This window comes from Hemibagrus wyckioides, linkage group LG08, assembly GCF_019097595.1.
Source record: "Hemibagrus wyckioides isolate EC202008001 linkage group LG08, SWU_Hwy_1.0, whole genome shotgun sequence".
Taxonomy (NCBI): Eukaryota; Metazoa; Chordata; class Actinopteri; order Siluriformes; family Bagridae; genus Hemibagrus; species Hemibagrus wyckioides.
This window is the reverse complement of record NC_080717.1, coordinates 29,284,639-29,308,791: the sequence shown is the minus strand read 5'-3', so window position 1 is coordinate 29,308,791 and position 24,153 is coordinate 29,284,639. Positions and strand designations below refer to the sequence as shown.

The window sequence follows — 24,153 nt, the reverse complement described above, 5'->3', positions numbered from 1 at the left end:
TCCTTCACTGAGACTGACACAGAGGCCACACCTCCTTCACTGAGACTGACACAGAGGCCACACCTCCTTCACTGAGACTGACACAGAAGCCACACCTCCTTCACTGAGACTGACAGACACAGAGGCCACATGCAGTAGATTTTATGGTCATATGTACAGGTTACAATTAAATTAAATTAAAATCTATATTAAATGATTATAAACCCATTAGAACCAAGGAGCAGTTCATCTCAAAGGTCAGTGTACTTCAAGCTTATAAGGAGAGGTCTGTCTTCTAAAACATTGTTGAAACCATGATGGTTAAAAGTGCTTCTCCTCACCTGTCAGCCAGCAGCATTACTCACTCAGACTAAAAGATCTGACAGCAGCTTATGAACAAAAACAGCCAAAAACAGAGGTGTTTAACCAGCAAACAGGAGCCCTTTTCAAACACTACCCACATCAACATGATCACTCTGGTGCTTTGACAGCTGGGAAAATTTGGAAACGTCTAGACAAGGTCACAACTCAGAGTTTTTGGCTTGAGACACAGAGAAACTAAAAAGCTGAAATGTACATAAAATAAATAAAAAATAAAATATAATAATATAAAAAAATTAAAACACATAGATAGATAGATAGATAGATAGATAGATAGATAGATAGATAGATAGATAGATAGAAATAAATAAATAAATAAATAAATAAATAAATAAATAAATAAAATGTGGAAAATAATGAAGAAGAATCCTTTGATTTTGTCAAATATACATTACAACACAATAAAATTCTTTTCTACACATAGCACTGGATGTTTGAGTCAGAGTACAGGGTCAGCACTACTGGACATGAGAGAGTTAAGGGCCTTGATCAAGGGCCCAGCAGTGGCAGCTTGGCAGTCCTGGTGCTTGAACTCCAACCTTTCACTCAACAACCCAGAGCCTTCATCTGGGTACTGTCTGAATTTGTAATACTACAGAATTAGAAGTATTTTTATCTTAAATGATTTCAGTCTATTTTTCCTGGTGCCTTTTTCTTGAATTAAACTTCAAACTGGTGCAAAGGTTAGAACACATGTAAACTGGTTCAAATAATGATTCAGCACAATAAAAGCCCAAACAACCGAATGCAACTGTCTCTTCAATGAACTCTAAATGAAACCGATGGGAAGAATTTAGCTAGAGATTCTGTACAGTGATGAAATTTGAGCTCTCTAGAGACATACCAATATACCATCCTAATATCTGCCAGGCAACACGGCCCACAGAGTGAATCAAATACTAGGCTGTCATGGTCCATTTTCCTTTTTAGAGGTGTGAGCAGCAATACAGGAATAGACCCAGGAGGATACACCGGTGAGATCGACTCCTGAGCCAGACACAAAGAAAGCACAGTCTGATGAACAGGAACTGGCTTTGGGTCATTCGTTTTGCCTGGCTGGTCAATATCTGTTAAAAATATAACAACACAAAGCCAATGTTTTACTCATTCTGTCTGCAGAAGGTAAGGTTCTGTGCTAGTGACCAGGTTATGCGTCATTTTGGAGTTCCACTGATAATTCAATGTTTCTACAGTTTTATATAGTGGCAGCAAAATAATGGCATCGGTGCACGGTTAATGACAGTGGACATGTTGTTTTCGTCTTCAGAGCAGACATCCATTGTAGAAGTTGTGCCATGCATGTGTGCCATGGTGAACCTGATGACATCCTAAATCTATTTTCTTCATTGACCAGTCAGTAACTACTTCATTCTTGTCGGGGTCACAGAGGAACACTGGGGATGAACTGGGAGCACAACATGGATGGGATGCAGGTTGATCACATGGACACACTTTCACAACTAGGGTCAGTTTTGAATACCTAATCCACCTACAAGCATGACTATGAGAGCTGGGAGAAAACCCAATAACCCAAAGGAAACCCACATGGAGCTAGAGGAACATTTGTAGCGACACACATACAGTAACCTGATCAAACCAGGGAGCTGCTATGAAGAAACACTTCCTGCTGCACCATGTGCTGCTGTATCACACAAAAACCGTAATGCACAAGGCTAGACATGGCTGTTATGTCATGTACAGCTTTATACATCACTGTTATGTCCTCTTGTACATGAGGCTGGATCTAATCCGTGTTCTATGTCACATACAAGGATGGACATAACCATTATGTCATGTAGTGTACAGGAACAGAAATATCCGCAATGTCAAGTTTAGGGATAGACATAGCTGTTGTCATATCGTGTACAGTGCTAGACATAACTGTTATGTCATGAACAGGACTGGACATAACATGTCATGTATGCAATTTGACAAAACTGTTGTCATCTATGGAACTAGACATAATTGTTTTATAATGTCATGTATATATATAAACATAACTGTTATGTCATGTCATGTATAGAGCTAGACATAACTGTCATGTCATGTACAGGACTAGATATAACTGTCATGTCATATCCAGGACTAGATATAACTGTTATGTCATGTCATGTACAGGATTGATATAACTGTTATGTCATGTCATGTACAGGACTAGATATAACTGTTATGTCATGTCATGTACAGGACTAGATATAACTGTTATGTCATGTCATGTACAGGACTAGATATAACTGTTATGTCATGTCATGTACAGGACTAGATATAACTCTTATGTCATGTACAGGACTAGATATAACTGTTATGTCATATACAGGACTAGATAAAACTGTTATGTCATGTACAGGACTAGATAAAACTGTTATGTCATGTACAGGACTAGATATAACTGTTATGTCATGTACAGGACTAGATATAACTGTTATGTCATGTACAGGACTAGATATAACTGTTATGTCATGTCATGTACAGGACTAGATAAAACTGTTATGTCATGTACAGGACTAGATAAAACTGTTATGTCATGTACAGGACTAGATAAAACTGTTATGTCATGTACAGGACTAGATATAACTGTTATGTCATGTACAGGACTAGATAAAACTGTTATGTCATGTACAGGACTAGATAAAACTGTTATGTCATGTACAGGACTAGATATAACTGTTATGTCATGTCATGTACAGGACTAGATATAACTGTTATGTCATGTCACGTACAGGACTAGATATAACTGTTATGTCATGTCATGTACAGGACTAGATAAAACTGTTATGTCATGTACAGGACTAGATATAACTGTTAAGTCATGTCATGTACAGGACTAGATAAAACTGTTATGTCATGTACAGGACTAGATATAACTGTTATGTCATGTCATGTACAGGACTAGATATAACTGTTATGTCATGTACAGGACTAGATATAACTGTTATGTCATGTCATGTACAGGACTAGATATAACTGTTATGTCATGTACAGGACTAGATAAATCTGTTATGTCATGTACAGGACTAGATATAACTGTTATGTCATGTCATGTACAGGACTAGATATAACTGTTATGTCATGTACAGGACTAGATAAAACTGTTATGTCATGTACAGGACTAGATATAACTGTTATGTCATGTCATGTACAGGACTAGATATAACTGTTATGTCATGTCACGTACAGGACTAGATATAACTGTTATGTCATGTCATGTACAGGACTAGATAAAACTGTTATGTCATGTACAGGACTAGATATAACTGTTAAGTCATGTACAGGACTAGATATAACTGTTAAGTCATGTCATGTACAGGACTAGATAAAACTGTTATGTCATGTACAGGACTAGATATAACTGTTATGTCATGTCATGTACAGGACTAGATAAAACTGTTATGTCATGTACAGGACTAGATATAACTGTTATGTCATGTCATGTACAGGACTAGATATAACTGTTATGTCATGTCATGTACAGGACTAGATATAACTTATGTCATGTCATGTACAGGACTAGATATAACTGTTAAGTCATGTCATGTACAGGGCTAGATATAACTGTTAAGTCATGTCATGTACAGGACTAGATAAAACTGTTATGTCATGTACAGGACTAGATATAACTGTTATGTCATGTCATGTACAGGACTAGATATAACTGTTATGTCATGTCATGTACAGGACTAGATATAACTGTCATGTACAGGACTAGATATAACTGTTATGTCATGTCATGTACAGGACTAGATATAACTGTTATGTCATGTCATGTACAGGACTAGATATAACTGTTAAGTCATGACATGTACAGGGCTAGATATAACTGTTAAGTTATGTCATGTACAGGACTAGATAAAACTGTTATGTCATGTACAGGACTAGATATAACTGTTATGTCATGTCATGTACAGGACTAGATATAACTGTTATGTCATGTCATGTACAGGACTAGATATAACTGTTAAGTCATGTCATGTACAGGGCTAGATATAACTGTTATGTCATGTACAGGACTAGATAAAACTGTTATGTCATGTCATGTACAGGACTAGATATAACTGTTATGTCATGTACAGGACTAGATATAACTGTTATGTCATGTCATGTACAGGACTAGATATAACTGTTATGTCATGTCATGTACAGGACTAGATATAACTGTTAAGTCATGTCATGTACAGGACTAGATAAAACTGTTATGTCATGTACAGGACTAGATAAAACTGTTATGTCATGTACAGGACTAGATAAAACTGTTATGTCATGTACAGGACTAGATATAACTCTTATGTCATGTCATGTACAGGACTAGATATAACTGTTATGTCATGTACAGGACTAGATATAACTGTTATGTCATGTCATGTACAGGACTAGATATAACTGTTATGTCATGTACAGGACTAGATAAAACTGTTATGTCATGTACAGGACTAGATATAACTCTTATGTCATGTCATGTACAGGACTAGATATAACTGTTATGTCATGTCATGTACAGGACTAGATAAAACTGTTATGTCATGTACAGGACTAGATATAACTGTTATGTCATGTACAGGACTAGATAAAACTGTTATGTCATGTACAGGACTAGATAAAACTGTTATGTCATGTACAGGACTAGATATAACTCTTATGTTATGTCATGTACAGGACTAGATAAAACTGTTATGTCATGTACAGGACTAGATATAACTGTTATGTCATGTACAGGACTAGATAAAACTGTTATGTCATGTACAGGACTAGATAAAACTGTTATGTCATGTACAGGACTAGATATAACTGTTATGTCATGTACAGGACTAGATAAAACTGTTATGTCATGTACAGGACTAGATATAACTGTTATGTCATGTCATGTACAGGACTAGATAAAACTGTCATGTCATGTACAGGACTAGATAAAACTGTTATGTCATGTACAGGACTAGATAAAACTGTTATGTCATGTACAGGACTAGATATAACTGTTATGTCATGTCATGTACAGGACTAGATATAACTGTTATGTCATGTCACGTACAGGACTAGATATAACTGTTATGTCATGTCATGTACAGGACTAGATAAAACTGTTATGTCATGTACAGGACTAGATATAACTGTTAAGTCATGTACAGGACTAGATATAACTGTTAAGTCATGTCATGTACAGGACTAGATAAAACTGTTATGTCATGTACAGGACTAGATATAACTGTTATGTCATGTCATGTACAGGACTAGATAAAACTGTTATGTCATGTACAGGACTAGATATAACTGTTATGTCATGTCATGTACAGGACTAGATATAACTGTTATGTCATGTCATGTACAGGACTAGATATAACTTATGTCATGTCATGTACAGGACTAGATATAACTGTTAAGTCATGTCATGTACAGGGCTAGATATAACTGTTAAGTCATGTCATGTACAGGACTAGATATAACTGTTATGTCATGTCATGTACAGGACTAGATAAAACTGTTATGTCATGTACAGGACTAGATATAACTGTTATGTCATGTCATGTACAGGACTAGATATAACTGTTATGTCATGTCATGTACAGGACTAGATATAACTGTTAAGTCATGTCATGTACAGGGCTAGATATAACTGTTAAGTTATGTCATGTACAGGACTAGATAAAACTGTTATGTCATGTACAGGACTAGATATAACTGTCATGTACAGGACTAGATATAACTGTTATGTCATGTCATGTACAGGACTAGATATAACTGTTATGTCATGTCATGTACAGGACTAGATATAACTGTTAAGTCATGTCATGTACAGGGCTAGATATAACTGTTAAGTTATGTCATGTACAGGACTAGATAAAACTGTTATGTCATGTACAGGACTAGATATAACTGTTATGTCATGTACAGGACTAGATATAACTGTTATGTCATGTCATGTACAGGACTAGATATAACTGTTATGTCATGTCATGTACAGGACTAGATATAACTGTTAAGTCATGTCATGTACAGGACTAGATAAAACTGTTATGTCATGTACAGGACTAGATAAAACTGTTATGTCATGTACAGGACTAGATAAAACTGTTATGTCATGTACAGGACTAGATATAACTCTTATGTCATGTCATGTACAGGACTAGATATAACTGTTATGTCATGTACAGGACTAGATATAACTGTTATGTCATGTCATGTACAGGACTAGATATAACTGTTATGTCATGTACAGGACTAGATAAAACTGTTATGTCATGTACAGGACTAGATATAACTGTTATGTCATGTCATGTACAGGACTAGATATAACTGTTATGTCATGTCATGTACAGGACTAGATATAACTGTTATGTCATGTCATGTACAGGACTAGATATAACTGTTATGTCATGTCATGTACAGGACTAGATATAACTCTTATGTCATGTACAGGACTAGATATAACTGTTATGTCATGTACAGGACTAGATATAACTGTTATGTCATGTACAGGACTAGATATAACTCTTATGTCATATACAGGACTAGATATAACTGTTATGTCATGTACAGGACTAGATATAACTGTTATGTCATGTCATGTACAGGACTAGATATAACTCTTATGTCATGTCATGTACAGGACTAGATATAACTGTTATGTCATGTACAGGACTAGATATAACTGTTATGTCATGTCATGTACAGGACTAGATATAACTGTTATGTCATGTACAGGACTAGATAAAACTGTTATGTCATGTACAGGACTAGATATAACTCTTATGTCATGTCATGTACAGGACTAGATATAACTCTTATGTCATGTCATGTACAGGACTAGATATAACTGTTATGTCATGTACAGGACTAGATATAACTCTTATGTCATGTACAGGACTAGATATAACTCTTATGTCATATACAGGACTAGATATAACTGTTATGTCATGTACAGGACTAGATATAACTGTTATGTCATATACAGGACTAGATATAACTGTTATGTCATGTACAGGACTAGATATAACTGTTATGTCATGTACAGGACTAGATATAACTCTTATGTCATATACAGGACTAGATATAACTGTTATGTCATGTACAGGACTAGATATAACTGTTATGTCATGTCATACATGTGGATGGACATAAACCCAGCTTCTGACCATTTCCTGTGAGATATTTAAGGTAAGGTGATGATAAAAACTGCTACCATCAACACAGACCTGTGTGGAACCTCCTGAATACACCGACTGCTTCAAACTGCTGAATAAACTAGAACTCAAACATTTTTCATCCTAACGACTACATCCAGCTCTGAACAGCTCCCTGCAGACCGTGTGTATATGTCCGCATATCTGTGTGTACATTTGCTCATTTGGCTCCAGTGACCTACAGTAGGGACAGGATAAATCTGAGCAGATGAGAGTTTGGAAGCTCGGTGCTTCTGGGACTGGAATTTATAACCTTTCAGTCAGACCTACACTGAGACCCCACTCCTGTTTCCTTGCCTAAGTGATTTAAAAACTCATACACAGGAGTGTGTACACGCTGAGATGTGCTGCGTCTGAGACTGACCACATTCTGATAGTTCTAGTCCAGATGGTCTGTAGGCGGTTCTCTTTTCTTTGCATAGGAGTGAAATGGTGATTACTTGCTAAGCAAAAAGGTTCTTGCACTCGTCAGCTGGGGATCGTCCACGGAGGTAAGAGAAGTGACAGATTTCACAGCCCATGGACTCGCAAGACTATGGTCCAAGTATTATTGGACCACTGTTAAGAAGGGCAGCTGGCATTTAAGAATATTGTAAATATATTCAAAGGAGGATCTGGAGTAATAATCTGAATATTACAATTACATTGTGTGATGCTTGCAACCGACATGAAGACAGAGTGCCGAGATGATCTGGTGTTAGGATTTGGTTTGAGGTTTGAGTTTGATTAGATCTAGGCAATTCATCATAAAAAAATCTCATAGCAATGAGTGCATTTATTTTTTGTTTCGGTTTTGTCTCAACCTCTGGCCTGTGGTTTGTTCCCTGAATGTCTTTACCTGCTCTGTGTTCGTCCATGATGTGTGGGTCTGGGAGGATAAAAAAAAACAGGCAGAGAAAAGAAGGTTATGTTCACTGGCTTAAAGGAAAAAAGAGTCAGGAAGACAGACACAGAGGTGAAATGGAGCATCTGCTACAAGGCTGATGAACAACAGGCTGAGACACAGAAGATGTTCCTCAGAGAGATAAGAGGTAAGAAAAGGCCTATAAATCTCTCCCACTGAAAACGGCATAGCAACAGTCTCCATGCCGGTTTTTGGTCAGAGAGATTCGTTACTGAAGCAAAGCAGGGATAAATAGTGAGAGATAAAATAACAGACTAACAGACTACCCAATATCCTGCAGAATGAGGATTCACACCTTTTCCTCATAAAGGAGCAGTTGGCAGTGTAGCGTCTTATTGTGAGCCGGTGCACAGTCCTTCACCACGCATAACCCTCGATCGCTGAAACCTTCAGCATCATGGCACTGAATATCCTTCAGCTGCTGCTCAACATTTCTCAGATTATGATTCAACACTTCATTTAAAAACAATACTACTGTCGATTTGTTTAACTGTTCTTGTCACATGTTTTTAACTTCATTCAGGAGTCAGTGTCACTGACCTTGTGTCACTCACTATCACTGACCCAGGTCTCAGCGTGAATGCAGAATTTGACAAAATGTGATCTAAGCAAATTTTGGCACAAGACACATGCACTCCTTCTCATTCTGAACTGAGGATTTTATGTTCAAATGTACAGTATTTACACTACTCCTAGAGTGAAAATTAATAATAATGATCATTTTCAGAAAATCATGAGGAGATAATATCATAATCTTTCATAATACTTTTACTTATGTTTTTAAAATTCACTTTTATTTATTTCCCCAGGCTTACCTGTCTACAGGAAAATCCCCCCCTATGTTCAGCTCATCTTATTCCAAGTCACTTCTGATTCACTTTATGCTCACTACACAAATTAGACCACATACCCGGCATACAGAGTGCTCTAAATGTTTAATAGAAACATTTGAGAGAAGCAAGGACATTTATCAGATATTACCTGTTCATACTCTGTGTAATAAGCATGTTGTTGGCTTTTTATAGTTAATTAAAAAACAAAGTGAAATTAAAGTGAGATATAATGACACCTTTTTATTCTGAGCTCTTTCCCTTCATCATGTTAAAAAAATAAAAAAGTAAATAATAACTGATTAGTATTCACACGGTGACCTTAACCCCAGCAGCCCTGATGTATACTAACGCTTCCCAATTCTGAGCTCTAACAGTGCCTGTGTGTGTTCGTGCCACTGGCTTTTAACGTCCCTTGCTCCCTCCTCCTGTCCGGCTGCCCACGGGCCAGGGCGAAACCCGAGCAGAGTCAGCATGTGACAAAGAGCAGAGGCTCATCTACATGCCACACACATTCCTGTCATAAACGCACTCTCACCGGCCAAGGAGTGTGAGATCAGGATGTTGGAATAGGCCTCACTTCATCTGCGACCGCAGACTAGACGTTCCTCAGGGACGCCGCCGGTGAAGTGGGTCATGAATGAACGCTTTCAATTCAACTAGTTCCCTTGAGGGAAGATGTCAGAAGATGTGTGATTGGAGAGGCGAGTGTTAGAGTGTTGAATGAATCATTACACAACAACATGCAGAATACACTCCGTTTGATTCGAACCCTAGTGTTTTTTCCTCTCTGGCGCTCTTCACATTCCCTTTTGTCTTTAGAAAGATGAAGAAGGCATTCTGTCCGTGCCACAGCTCTGTCCTGTGGCCGGGTTTGCAGCTTATGACTCACTTTCTTCTTTCAGACCTTCGAGGGTAACCAGGACCACCTCGCTCTCTGACAGGTTGTTTTGTTCCACACCCTTGAGTGGCCTCTGTGTTCCCGCTGCACTGATGCAGGAAACACACCAGAGCTAAACATTAATTCTTTTCAGTTAAGGTAAGTGGTCAGTGAAGGACACCTGAGTGCAGAAAGTGAATCCAACATGCTGTGTGTTTTGTGTTGCAGCATTTTTATGTAGAAAGAAAAACCATACCAAAGGACAGAGCTGTACAGCTGCAGACATGCCATGCACAATAAGAGAAGAACAACAGTGCATGGGATACTTAGTAAAGCGTAAAGGAGTTTTTAGACCTACATGTCCAGAGGTCAGCACTTTTGTGTTTCTGTTTGCTTTGTTAAATTAGATAGATAAATAGATTACCACAACACAGTACTCCCCCCATATCCCCACACCCCCACACCCTCCACCACCTAAACTAACAGTCAGCAGTTAAACTATAAGCCCCAAGACCTTGTACTCCAGACTGAACATCCAAATAACCAAATAGCACACGAAAGAACAGCAGTGCTGTGGACTATCAGGGGTGAAAGTAGCCTTAAATTCAGTCAGTGTACATGATAGTGTACATGATAGTCTGCTGACCATTACAAAGCTCCAGTGCACTTTACAACATATGGCTCCTCCAGCTGCAAAAAACAAAAACATTTTTTGGACTGAAGGAGAAAATGTCCCTTGATGGAGGAATGTCCAGATCGCTCTGCAGTGTTATGTGAGGACTACGGTAGAAGACAGATGGCACATCAATCCTTACAGCAAGCAAGAAAAAGGAGCAGCCAAGATTACAGTATGCATGCTTCTGTATGTATGTGTGTGTGTGTGTGTGTGTGTGTGTGTGTGTGTGTGTACATCCCTGCTGGAATCCATCCATATTTCATGAATGATAAAGGTTTCAGTAGCTGTGTGCACTAACACAAAAGCACTTCTGTATGTTCTGCTTGAACACACTCCGAGTCCTACTTCAACTCGTCACTGAAGCTTTTCCTTTTTTCCTATTTCATTCCATGATTTATGCACAGACAGAGAAGACAGTATTAGCTGATGTTGTGTCTCTCTTGTCCTGCTTCATTCTCGTCTGCTTTTCCTCACACGGTTCTCTGTGCTGAGAGTTTGGTGTGTGTGAAAGTCCTGAGTTTTTTATGATCTCTGTTACATGTGAAAATAGTAGTCTGGGATTCGTGTCACATGAAACTGGGCATATGATAGCTGAGTGGTCAAGGTGTTGGAATACTGATCAGAAGGTTGTGAGTTTGAGTCCCAGGTCCACCAAGCTGCCATTGCTGGGCCCCTGAGCAAGGCCCTTAACCCTCACCTGCTTAGCTGTATATAAAATGAGATAAATTGTATGTCACCTCTTAAATACTCAGTTCTTCTATCACAAAGACACAGAGGCTCTCTGAAAGAACTCGACTGTCAAGTTTAAATCAGATTATTTATTTCATTTGCAGAAAAAGATTTTGAGGAATTTAGTGCTTTCGAGTTAATGCCTCACAAAGCAAGCCCAGATAAATACATACATGAATGCTAATAAGAATAGGACAAACATTACTGGACACTCAACAGCACTTTCACTGTTCAGTGGTCAGTTTTCTGTGACTTTAGCCTTTTATGGAGTTTTGTGGGCGTTACTAAATCAGCTGTGGTGTGAACACACATGATATCTGACGGTGGCTTTGATCAACAAACACAGATGAGTATGAATAAAAATTATTGAGATTTTTGTAAAGCTGTAATATTTTTTTTGGCCTGTGAAGTTACATACAAATTAATTTACACAAAAAACTGATAAATGATGGCAAATCATATAAGTGGTCTTCCATTTTAAATGACATTTTTATTAACTATTATTAACTAAGTGAAATATTGGATTTGTTGTCTGTTTTTTTTGTTATAACACAATGTAAGACTACTGAAATATTTTAACAAGTAACTTGTTGAAGAAAGAAAGAAAGAAAGAAAGAAAGAAAGAAAGAAAGAAAGAAAGAAAGAAAGAAAGAAAGAAAGAAAGAAAGAAAGAAAGAAAGAAAGAAAGAAAGATGACCTGTCTGTCTGACCAAACACTAAAGTTGCTTGAGTTGGTCTGATAAGGTGGGAAGAAAGAGAGATATGAGAATATTAAAAAAAATCTAAAAGTTTTAAAAATCAGATTTTTATCCTTTCTTAAGTACATCTTCATCCAATAAAAAGCAACTTCAGCGCAAGACTTCGGTCACCTGCTGTGAAGGTCAAATCATTATGTATTAATCCTGGGATGAAGAGCCATGGATTCTTACATACAGCAGCCATGGTGGCTTTTTGGTCCTGATAATGATAAAAAATAATCTTCACCAGTCTGTGTTTAACACACACTAATATAATTTCACAAAATGTAAATGCAGTACAGAATTTTATCTAATGGCAAATCCAAAAACAAGGATGCTTCAAGTCTTTAAGAAATCTACAATGCTACAGAAATCACAGGGGGCTTACATGGCAAGAAATGGGTCAGTAAGAGCATGTCACTGTTAACCAGCTGTTCAGGCAAGCCTCAGGCTAAGCGGACGATGTGTCCTCTGTCTTTTCCTGTTATAAGCGGTGAGATGACTCTGTCCACTCAGTGCTAGCCTCCAGGAGATTCTGCCCAGATTTTGACAGATCTAGCCAACTGCAGCCATCTGACAAGATTCATCACTCAACCTGTCAGCTTCATCAAGACAAAAACACGCCGGACACCTACACAAAACCGTGTACGGGCTTTCCGATCTGCCTTTTCAAGACCGCCGATCTCGTCTGATCTGATTGTACCGGTCAGTTTAATATCCCTGGACATGAGATATAGAGGGAATACCTAAAGACAGAAGAAACCCATCATATTATAGCCATATTGAAGATGAGACGCAGATGTTTATTCAGCTCTTCAACAGGCAGCGTGTGGATTCTTTACAGCAACCAAAAAAATCAATCATCTAAATTTGTTGTATCAAAATTCATTTGAGGTTAAAAGCCTTCGTCAAGTGAACTGGAGCAAAAAAAATCAGTTTAGGGACCAGTAACACATCTTTATCTTATAAAAAACAGGCAATTGGATACTGGATATGTTTTCACCCCCAGTTTCACCCCCAGTGACGTGAATCCCCTGAACTGGTTCTTCTTGTAAGAGACATGATCTCATATCTGTCCAGTAATCAATCAGGAATGATATCATTAATCAGTAGTTTATAGACTTTATACTCTGTGAGTTTATTGTTCTGTATTTCTGCCAGTGGAATAACTAGGTGGCTCTTATTTATTTATTTACTGATTTGTTTATTTTTTATTTTTTATTTTTTCAATCTTTCAACTGAATCAACCATTAAATTTCAATTAGAGATTTGAAATTCAGTTAATGTACCAGATTTACATCTCTGTTACTCCAAATGTTTGACAAAATAAATAAAAAACAAAATACACAATATAAACACATAACATTTAATGTGTGTAAATGTCTAATGTCCCTTTTCTGGTCGAGTCTGGCATTTCCTCCAGAGTAAATGGTATTAAAAATTTGCTATTAAACAACAACAACAACAAAAAACACCATCATTGCTTTCTGTAATGAAAAAAGATGCACTTTGGGTCTTGAACAAAGGAAAAAGATGCAGATTGAATGAAATGAAATAAACACCTCTGGTGTAATTACTGCTGCATTTAACACTCCAATCAAATCAATTCTGAAAAAAATCAGAAATTTTCTGCACCAATGTCGATTAAACACAATTTATTTTTAAATAAAAAAAGCTGTTATTTCATGTGCATGCTACTGGCCATCTGATCTCGGGTCTGATTCCTGGTCTGATTCCTGGTCTGATCTGTGATCTAATCTGCGCCCATCGTATTCTCCCACCTGCACTGATGCACCAGTGATATTATTCCAATTAAAAACGCGGCAAACAATGAAAATGTAATCTTACCCACGCCATATTTTTCATGTTCGGTCGGTATCCACATTTTGTTTTGTCTCGTCTAACACAGAACACTCATGTTAGCAGTATATCTGGGGAATTAAAGGCGATCCGGTCCATACTGCTGGCACGCTGGATGTCAGTGTATTGTTCCGAGGGCAGACGCTCAGATCAGCATCCTTCCTACAGCACAGTCTCCAGACAGCAATGCATCATGGGAGAGCGAGTCACTGAAGGGCAAAAGCACCACAAAAGACTACAAGTCCCATAGACCTGACGGGTTAAGGCGTGCGCGGATGCGTCACGTGACTGCGTTGCGCTGAACATGGCGGCTGAGAAGGAGAGTACTGAGCTATCAGGTAGAGCGCGTGCTGCTGTGTGTTTATTAGTAACAGCCGTGAAAAAACTACATATTTGATCACTTTTTCGTCAGATTCGGTTGTGTGTTTTGTAATATTGTAATTCCGCACTGTAGCTTAGTTTACAAATAAAGAAAATGACAACATGTTCCTGATATTTTAAAGTACCACATTACATGCTAAAGTGGTATTACTCTCAAACTGTACATTAATGGGAAGGGAACATGAAGGTTAATAACGCCCTTAATAACGATACTGAATATAACTCCTTATTACTGAGGAGTATGAAAGAGATGGACAGCACAGTTAACCACATGTCTTTTAAAGACAACATCGATTTTGGACGGAATAGTTTGGAGGTTTTCTGGAGCAGAGTGAAACAGCAGGAGTGATATGATGAATAAGACAGAGGGGAATGAAGAAGAAAGGCTGGGGCTGATTTCTTTCTAGCTCAGGTTATAGATCCTTGAAGCCTGTGGACCAGTCTAGCCTACATTTCAGCTCTATCTGTGCTCTGACTTTGCTGACACAGGTATCTGTCATCATCTGAGGTTGCTTTGTGGTAAAGCAGAATATTTTACTTTCATTTTATTCCATCATTTGCTGACTGTATGCCATTGTGTAGAATTAGTCAGGTGAATTGTGCAGTTTTGTCACGACTGGAAAAAGAAAAATGTGATGATTCTTGCCGACTCCTGATTAGTGTTCACAGTTAAAAAGGTTCCCAGATTTTAGACCCCTTTACACCTTGTTCTTTGTGCTAGCTGAGTGTGGTTTCAGTCTGAAAAACAATCCGTTTTATCAGACTCTCGCTCACGCTTTCATTTTGTCTTCTGTGTATGATTATAAAATTCAGTCTGGAGGTCATAGTATGTGATTTGTAACCTAATGAGCGAAATAATCACATTCTGATCAGTTGGAGGGAAAAATAATGGGGTGAAAAACAATTTCTGAAAGTTTTTCCTTCACCATACCTTCTTGGGTTTTCCCCCACAGTAACACACCTTCTTAAACTTGAAGCACTGTAATAGTACGCCGATCCGCAGGACTTACCCTGTCCTCTCTTCAGGTGGGCAGGATTGTATTCTGGAGCCACTGTGCTTTCCTGAGGAGCTCAATGCTCGCGTTAACATCTCCACGAGCGACGATTGCCCGGTGTGCTGCGTCCTGTGCTCTCACACAGCTCCTCTCACGGATAAAGACCAGTTCCTGAAGCACCTGCTGCTGGAGCACAAACTGGTCATCGCCGACATCAAACTCATCGCCGACTTCCCAAAGTATGACCGGAAACAATTCTGTGATTTTTTTTCTTTGGTCACATTTTCCAAACTTCAAGTTGAAGGTGTCAGAGGTTATGGATATGAATGTTTCAGTGAGCTTTGTGAAAGCTGACCAGGAGGAGCAACTCTGCAGTTATTACTTATCTCCTGTGGGTTTTACAGCAATGTGACTGAATAATGAAGAGATGATCACATGACATGATTTACAGTGGCACAAAAGTATTCACTATTTTTCAGTTAATCATAAAAAAAACAGGAAATGGCACATGGATTTATGGTCTTGTTTAAGTATTCACTCACCTTGAAGCCACTGTGAAATCTCTGATGTGTTCACATCTGTGTTATCACACGGATTCAATTCTGTGTTAATGTGACAGAGTTTAAAGTAGATTTATACCAGGAAAGTAAAAAAAAAAGCATTAGTAGAAGGAAAGCTCAAATCTCTGTAGTGCTGCATCTCTCCAGGACTGTTGTCGTAACAGTTACATCATAAAAATATGCCTTCAGTCTTGGTCAAACTTTTGGCAATGGACATGTCACTGAGGCTGCACATTTCCTTGAATAAGACTTGTATTAAAGCATATTCTTAGTAACTGCTGGTAGGGAATGTACGTAGACATGAGAGTGAGGAACAGAGTAAATCTGGACCCACCAGCAGCTCCAGGGAGTTCAAGAAGCTAAATATAGCTTTAGATTCCGAGCCGTAATGAAAAAATCCTGCTCCTGTGTTGCAGGTACATGCTTTACTGGAAGAAAAGGTTTACAGAGCAGCCCATCACAGACTTCTGCAGTGTCATCAAGACCAACTCTGAGGGACCTGCCGGTAAGCCAGAAGACCTGTTTCTTTTAAAGCTTTCAGCAGCTTGGTGTTATGAAAGTGGGGTTTAAGTGTTAATTTAAAAAACTGTGCAATTCTAACACTGACCCTTTTCTCATTTCTCATGATAATGGAGTACACAGGTGTGAAAGCTCATATTTATACCTCAGGGAAACAGGACATGGTCAAAGGTAACTGAATTCCTTGGGAATCAGAGCAATTGATTGATCAATAATTGGCACATACACTGATCAGCCATAACATTATGACCACCAGCCTAATATTGTGTTGGTCACCCTTTTGTTGCCAAAATAGCCCTGACCAATTGAGGCATGGACTCCTCTAGATCCCTGAAGGTGTGCTTTGGGATCTGGCACCAAAATGTTAGCAGCAGATCCTGTAAGTCCTGTAAGTTGAGAGGTGGGGCCTCCATGGATCGAACTTGTTTGTCCAGCCCAAACCATTCCTGAACCATTTCTGCTTTGTGGCACGGTGCATTATCCTGCTGAAAGAGGCCACAGCCATCAGGGAATACCGTTTCCATGAAAGGGTGTACAGCATTAACTTCTTCAGCAGTTTGAGCAACAGTAGCTCGTCTGTTGGATCGGATCACACGGTCCAGCCTTCTCTCCCCACGTGCATCAATGAGCCTTGACCACCCATGACCCTGTCACCGGTTCACCACTGTTCCTTCCTTGGACCACTTTTGATAGATACTGACCACTGCAGACCGGGAACACCCCACAAGAGCTGCAGTTTTGGAGATGCTCTGATCCAGTGGTCTAGCCATCACAATTTGGCCCTTCATCAAACTCGCTCAAATCCTTACGCTTGTCCATTTTTCCTGCTTCTAACATCAACTTTGAGGACAAAATGTTGACTTGCTGCCTGATATATCCCACCCACTAACAGGGGCCATGATGAGGAGATACTCAGTCTTATTCATAATGTTATACCCGATCGGTGTATGTCACTTTTTAATTTTTTTTAATAATACCACAGTATTATGAATTAGGTTTTTTTTGTTAGATTAAAGACAAATATTTTATCCGAATATTTTGTTATTTTTCTATTCTATTTTATTTGTTTTATAATTTTTTAAATCAATTTTTCCTTATTTATTATAAAAGATGCCATTAATTCTGGAAGGCTAATTAAATACGATGCATCATATTACCACCTTAGCTTCTGTAGTTTTTTAAGTGTTTTTAGGGCACCAGACGGTGTTCCACTGCCTGTTGTACCTGAGGTTGTGTGTGCTTGCCTTTAAAAATTAGAATCTGAATAAGTAAGAAGCAAAATAAGAGCCCACTGCAAAATAATGAGTTTCTTCTGTTCTTTTCTTCCAGGTTCATGTATTGGTCAGATGAAGAGTTTTGTTTCATTTTTTGTGAACTGCTGACAATATTTCTCCTAAATTATAAAATATAATTATTGTTATTTAGAGTGTATATTTAAAGGAAATGGCAGCACATCAAAATAACCCAAGATCATGCAGTATCTGCAGAGCTTTAATAACTCAAATAAAACAAAATGCAAATAACTTGTAAACAGATTGTGTTAATGCTTTGTGTAAACATTAAGAGATCAGTATTTGGTGGAATAACCCCGATCTGCATGTGTTTTAGCTCCATGATCTCCACCAGTTTCTCACATTGCTGTTGGGGAACTTTATACCACTCTTTGTGCAAAAAAAGCAAACAGCTCAGCTTTACTTGATGGTTTGTGATCATCCATCTTCTTCTTGATGACATTCCACAGGTTTTCAATAGGGTTCACATCTGGAGATTGGGCAGTGGGCTCTTATGTTTTTCCAAAACTCTGTTAGACGTTTCTAACCGGTATATCTAACCACTTCTCTCCCTGTACGTGTATCAGAGCTGCAGGAGTTCTACTTCCTCTTGTGTGACGTTCTGCCCGAGGACCGAATCCTTCGAGAGGAGCTCCAGCAGAAACGCCTGGTGTGTGTTAATTCATTCTTCCTCCACTGCTCACGAATCACACTGCTCTGGTGTTTGTTACAGACTGGTGACGGATGAAAGGGGGTGGATCGCTGGCTCTGTTTTGTTGTAGATGAGCGTTTATTTATGGATTGGTCTCATGGTTTCTGGTTCATGTTCTTGTGAATTTCAGGCCATGACATCACTGTCCCCTAGTACAAACATGTGTAACACATTATCAATCATTTACTGTAGTTCTTCATAAGCATTCATTTCTTTATGCATTAATTAGTAATTAATTAGTTCTATTAAAAGTGAACAGTGAGCTGGTGGAAAAACTCCACAGGTCCAGCGTGCCTTGTGGCACTGAACTGCAAAACCTGATATTTCTTGGAAATCATATGAAAGTGATTACTAGCATGCTGAGAAGTCTCCCTCTCTCTCTCTCTCTCTCTCTCTCTCTCTCTCACTCTCACACACACACATTGTTTCTGTGGGTTATAATGAGTCAACAGCATCATCCCTCACACGCATCTCTGGGAAAATCTGCCATGGCGTTGCTAGGCAACCCTGTATTGCCATCACCACCGCAGCCCGTGCCGCATCATAGCGGGGCGCTGCTGAACGAACTGCTGCGACCTTCCTCAGATGTTCCCTGCAGTACACACGGAGACGACTTCACACACTCGTGCTGGATCACACACAATAACGCGGCTTTTGTACGGAACATATTGTGTGATAAATCTAGATTTCTGAAATAAACCGTATTAAAGAAAAGTACATTTGCAAATAAAACTTGTGTAAATAAAAAGTCTTTTGTGTACATGTGAAGGGTTCATGTGTTTTAATGATTGGGTTTTGCTCTGAGCAGGAGGAGGTTCTGGAGCAGCAGCAGAATGAAAGAGACGATACCAGCTTTCAGCGGAGCTGCATGTTCTGTAATGAAGAATTTACCGGAAACAGGTAGGAGCTGCTGCTAATCAAACACACACACACACACACACAGTTTTCTAATTCCTGGCAATTAAACACATTGATGAGGTCCTCATTTCCATGCCCTGTTACTAAAAACGATGAGATTTGTTTTTTAAAGAACAAAATCCTATCAGGTAAAAAATGAAAGAAATCGGTTTTGATAAATGACAGAATCCTAAAGCTATCCTGTAAATAAATCGAATTCAGAATGTAATATCTGCTCTCTTACTGCTATTGATTCGCCTCATTAAAAAACACTGTTGTACGCAGCAATCTGTACACTCTGAAAACCGTATTGTTTCTCCTCTCGTCCCTCCCTAGAGCCGTGCTGCTCAATCACATGGCCAGAGAGCACTCGTTCAGCATCGGCCTGCCCGACAACATCGTCTACTGCACACAGTTCCTGGACACGCTGGAGAGAAAACTGGACAGGTAATCCTGCAGCTACTGCACACACTGCCTCAGATCACTGCTGAGAGCCAGGAAAGAATGACGCTTTGAGTAGAGCGCCCTCTCCTGGTGACTGTGAGAGGTTGCGATATTTCTAAAGCTCAGCTTCTACATGCCGGCTGTTCTGAAGTCTGCATACGCAGAGAAATAAGACAGGGAAACTATTTATATATTTCATAATATTTATTTGCAAAATGTAACTTCATATACAAACCATACTTCATACATTAACAGGTTATCTGGTCTGTGGAAACCTCCAGATGGGTTATTCAATATGTTTTCCTTTTCACAAAAGCATTATTAAAGACCATCTGAAAAAATTATATAATATAAACTAAGCATGCAAAATTTCAGAAGACATTTTGCTAATTCGTGTTTTTTCCCCCAGTACGAAAACACCCTGTATAATGGACCTAAGTACATTTTCTTGTCTTTGACAGTATGCAATGTCTGTACTGTGAGAAAGTCTTCCGAGACAAGACGACCTTGAAAGATCACATGAGAAAGAAGCAACACAGGCGCATCAACGCCAGCAATCACGACTACGATCGCTTTTACGTCATCAATTACTTGGTATCGGTTTTTCATGAATATTAGAAAATACAGTCTCTCTTGGGGGATGTAAATGAAGAGTAATCGATATTACGGATGTTCAAAGATTTTGCCGATTTGTTTTGAGAGAGCAAGCTGACAGGCTTTTTTGTGTGCAGGAGCTGGGGAAGACCTGGGAGGAAGTGCAGTCTGAGGATGACAGGGAGCTGATGGAGGATGAAGATGAGTAAGAGCCTCCTTTAGCCTTTCTACCATAGGTTGAATTCCTCAGGCATGCATTATAAGGTCATCTGCTGTGGTCATGAGGTTTCAGTGCTGTGTTGTGTTGTGTGCAGTGACTGGTCTGATTGGCAGGCTCTCCCAGTGTGTGCTGTGTGTCTGTTCTGTAACCGGCAAGAAGAAACCATGGACAGGATCTACACTCACATGCAGGTTATTATTAATATTTCCACTGAGTCTTCATGCATTATGAATTTGATATAGCTTGAGAACGTTTAAGAAGAAGGTTAAAAGGTGTGGATAAATTTTCTCGGTCTGCAGTTCAAATCACAGCAGTTGACACCTTCTCGTTTCTATAGCAACAGCTCATTCACACTGACTTGTATAATAATCATCCCTCTACATAAACTAGGATTAATTATAGGATTAAAAACATAAAATCATAAGGAGTCTTCAGGACTTGGAGGAGGAGGATTCAATTCAATTCCATTTTATTTGTATAGAGCTTTTAACAATGAACATTGTCTCCAAGCAGCTTTACAGAAACATAGGAAACAAAAAACAGTGCAAAAAGTCCTAGATGTTAGACAAAATCATCCCTCAGAGCGGAGAGGAGTCTACATGTTCTGATTTCACAAGAATCGTGTTTTTTGACCATTATTAAATCATTCCAATTATGTGAACTCTTTCCTTGTTATGATCCAAGGGATTGTTAGTAATAAAATAACCAATGACTAAAAATATTCAATCCTCATCAGAACCTCAGTGGTGTTGATTATTTTCCTATAACATCAGGCCAAGGAGTGTTTAATTTGTGCTATACTGCATTCATTTAAGCATTGCAGCTGGTAATAGGACAATAATCAACACCTTACTAATCAGAATCAGCAGCTCAACTGCTCTGTGTTATAGCTTGACAATGAATTCCTTCTTCATTAGAATTTTTTTATGATTTTTTTCTTCTTACAGGAAGCTCATCAATTTGACCTCCACAAATCAAAAACGGATCTCAGTAAGTACAGTCTCGCAGTTCCAGTCTTCAGAGTGTCTTTACAGGAATGCAGCTCCTTATAGATAACAGCATCATCATACTGTTTCCTGTCCAGACTTGAAGTTTTACCAGCAGGTCAAACTTGTGAACTACATCCGCCGTGAGCTCCATCAGTGCCGCTGTTATGGCTGCCAGAGGAAGTTCAGTACCAAAGAGGAAGTGGTGCGGCACCTGGAGGAGGCCAGTCATGTGATGCAGCTTCCAGATAGCACACACTGGGACCAGCCACAGTGAGTAAAGAATCCACTGAACATCAGTCATTTAACTGTTTTTAATAATCACTTATAGCGCTCACCATAACACAGCATCCACCACGGACTAGGACTGTGCACAAGTGTCTGTCGAATCTGTTTGGTCAGAAGGTCTGGACTCATTTTATACAACTGCAGCTCTGATAGTTCTAATATTATCGTTTCTATAGCAACAGCTCAATCACAATGATTCGTATGGTCAGCATTAACCTAAGACTAATTATAAAAGGGTTAAAATCATACAGTATGCAAGTTGACGTTTCCTTTAAGCGGGCTCATGGAAGGAGTCTCCAGTGTCCAGTGGTTAGGAAGTCTTCAGGACAGAGGAGCGGCTTGATGAGGATGGTTTCTAGTAATGTCGTCTCAGGCAGTTTTTCCTTGCCCCTGGTGCCTCAGGCTTGCTTATTAGGGATGTATATAAACTTAATTTTAAGCGTTATCATTTTTATTCTGAATTCTATTTTAATTTAATTCAAATATTTTGATTGAATAACTGCTTTCATGTGACTAAATTTCTAAACTGCTGTTACATCGGTCAGCTTTCAGCAGGAAGGAATTAGTGCAGGAATTAGGAAGTCTATAATGACCTCAGAAACTACACTGACCTATTAGTTCCTCAAGCACATACTACAATCTAGTATTAAACTGTGACGAAGTAGTTGTCCTGGTATAACAGTATTTTATGAACACATGCTTTCTCATGCTTTCTGCCCCTCTCTTTGTTTATAGGTACTATTTCCCCACATATGAGAACGACGCTCTCCTCACTGCTCTCTCCGACAGCGAGGGCGAGTGTGAAGGAGCCGAGCAGAGCTGCGACGTGCCCGTGTTTGCCGAGGACATCTCCGACCTGAAGGCCTTAAAGCAGAGCAGTGTGCTGAACAAACTCCTCAGGAATGGAGGCAGCTCCAATTAAAATCCAGCGCAATACACAGAGACTTTCCTGTTCTTTTGCACTGGAAATGCTCACTGTCATGAGTAGGGTTTCTCCATCACAGCAGGCTCGGGTTCCACTGCAGTACACTGATAATAAGAGAGTGAAATTCATGAAATGATCAGGCTTCTCATCTAGCAGCGATGCCTGAAGGACAGGAGCACTGTTGTGTTATCTGAATGCATGCAGAAATTCATGCTAATATAAATTCTCATACACACTCGACCGGTTCCAGGAGAAACTCTCTCTTTTACATCGTTTTGATTGCAGTGCCTCTGAGTTGAGTGTCATTTTCATGAAGACAGTCACTTTATTCTGTATAATGTGCTTTTTCACTGCAGCTCAGAGTTCAGCCGTTATTATTGAGTTACATTTCTATTGAAAATGACATTAATTTCATAATTGTTGGGAATGTAAATAAAGGTAATTTAACAGAATCTGTTCGTGAGTGATGATTGCTTTATTCTGTGACTTTTGAAATGTTTACTTTCAGCACTTTTGTTCATTTCTAAGATGTAAAGAGACATAATTTCCAACTTGTATTTTAGTTCATTTATTGCATTTTTTTGTTTTATGCCTCAGCAAAATGTATGTTCTACTGAACACAAATAAAAACTTTAACATTTTCACATAACACTATATCAACATGACACAAAAGTGTACAAGAGCACGAGCGCTGTTCTGAACCTCAGGTGATGTCTTGCTTTGTGTAGCCAACAAACACCAGCATTTTTGTGTAAACCCTCCAAACTCCTCTGAACAGCTGAGTGTGAGGTTATGGTTTTGGAGAACCCAGGCACTGGGGGAAGATGGAAATAGCTCAGGATTGAGAGCAGAAATCGTGATAAGTTGTTAGGACGTGTGTTCTCAGTCCTGAGCTAAATAAACATTTAGTGTTTCCACAATGCTGTCTTGTTTTTTGCTGTAAATCTTTTTTATGAAATAATATTGTCAAAAAAATATTGTCAACAACCAGTAGAGGTTCCTGATATTACATAAAGAACAAAAATAAGCTTGAAGAATGTTATATGAAAGAAAGGACACAGACATTTATACCTCAATACACAAGACAACGTTACCAATTAACTTCTAATTAATGGATTAATCAGGTTTTTTTCACCTCATCATTTAGCCACATCATTCATCTCTGCTTAAAATAAAAAGCATCTCCATTATCTCAGCACACACAACAGAACTG

The 24,153-nt window shown here is 38.8% G+C and overlaps 2 protein-coding genes across 10 annotated transcripts in view; one reads left to right on the top strand and one right to left on the bottom strand.

The window, feature by feature from the left end:
• Positions 1-14,322, bottom strand: part of dock4 (dedicator of cytokinesis 4) — a 124,682-nt gene extending 110,360 nt beyond the window's left edge. For all 5 annotated transcript variants that reach the window (XR_009205309.1, XM_058396963.1, XM_058396964.1 and 2 more), the window contains exon 1: positions 14,137-14,322. Coding sequence is in view for 4 of the 5 variants with exons in the window: in XM_058396963.1 (XP_058252946.1) it covers positions 14,137-14,173 (37 nt within the window). In the remaining variant the exon portion in view is untranslated. The remainder of the gene's footprint in view (positions 1-14,136) is intronic.
• A 12-nt stretch (positions 14,323-14,334) lies between these two features.
• Positions 14,335-23,697, top strand: znf277 (zinc finger protein 277). 5 transcript variants are annotated; one of them, XM_058396971.1, is made up of 13 exons: positions 14,335-14,486; positions 15,556-15,763; positions 16,501-16,589; positions 16,727-16,774; positions 18,462-18,544; positions 19,395-19,486; positions 19,820-19,930; positions 20,389-20,521; positions 20,659-20,726; positions 20,836-20,932; positions 21,689-21,731; positions 21,826-22,000; positions 22,751-23,692. In XM_058396971.1, exons 1-13 carry the CDS (start codon positions 14,453-14,455, stop codon positions 22,935-22,937), a joined length of 1,368 nt encoding a protein of 455 aa, XP_058252954.1. In that variant the 5' UTR covers positions 14,335-14,452; the 3' UTR covers positions 22,938-23,692. The 5 variants fall into 5 exon arrangements, with proteins under 5 accessions (XP_058252954.1, XP_058252955.1, XP_058252958.1 ...); XM_058396974.1 differs by lacking the exon at positions 14,335-14,486 and adding an exon at positions 14,556-15,018 and having other exon boundaries at positions 22,751-23,693; XM_058396972.1 differs by lacking the exon at positions 16,727-16,774 and having other exon boundaries at positions 22,751-23,686.
• The last annotated feature ends 456 nt before the right edge of the window (positions 23,698-24,153 follow it).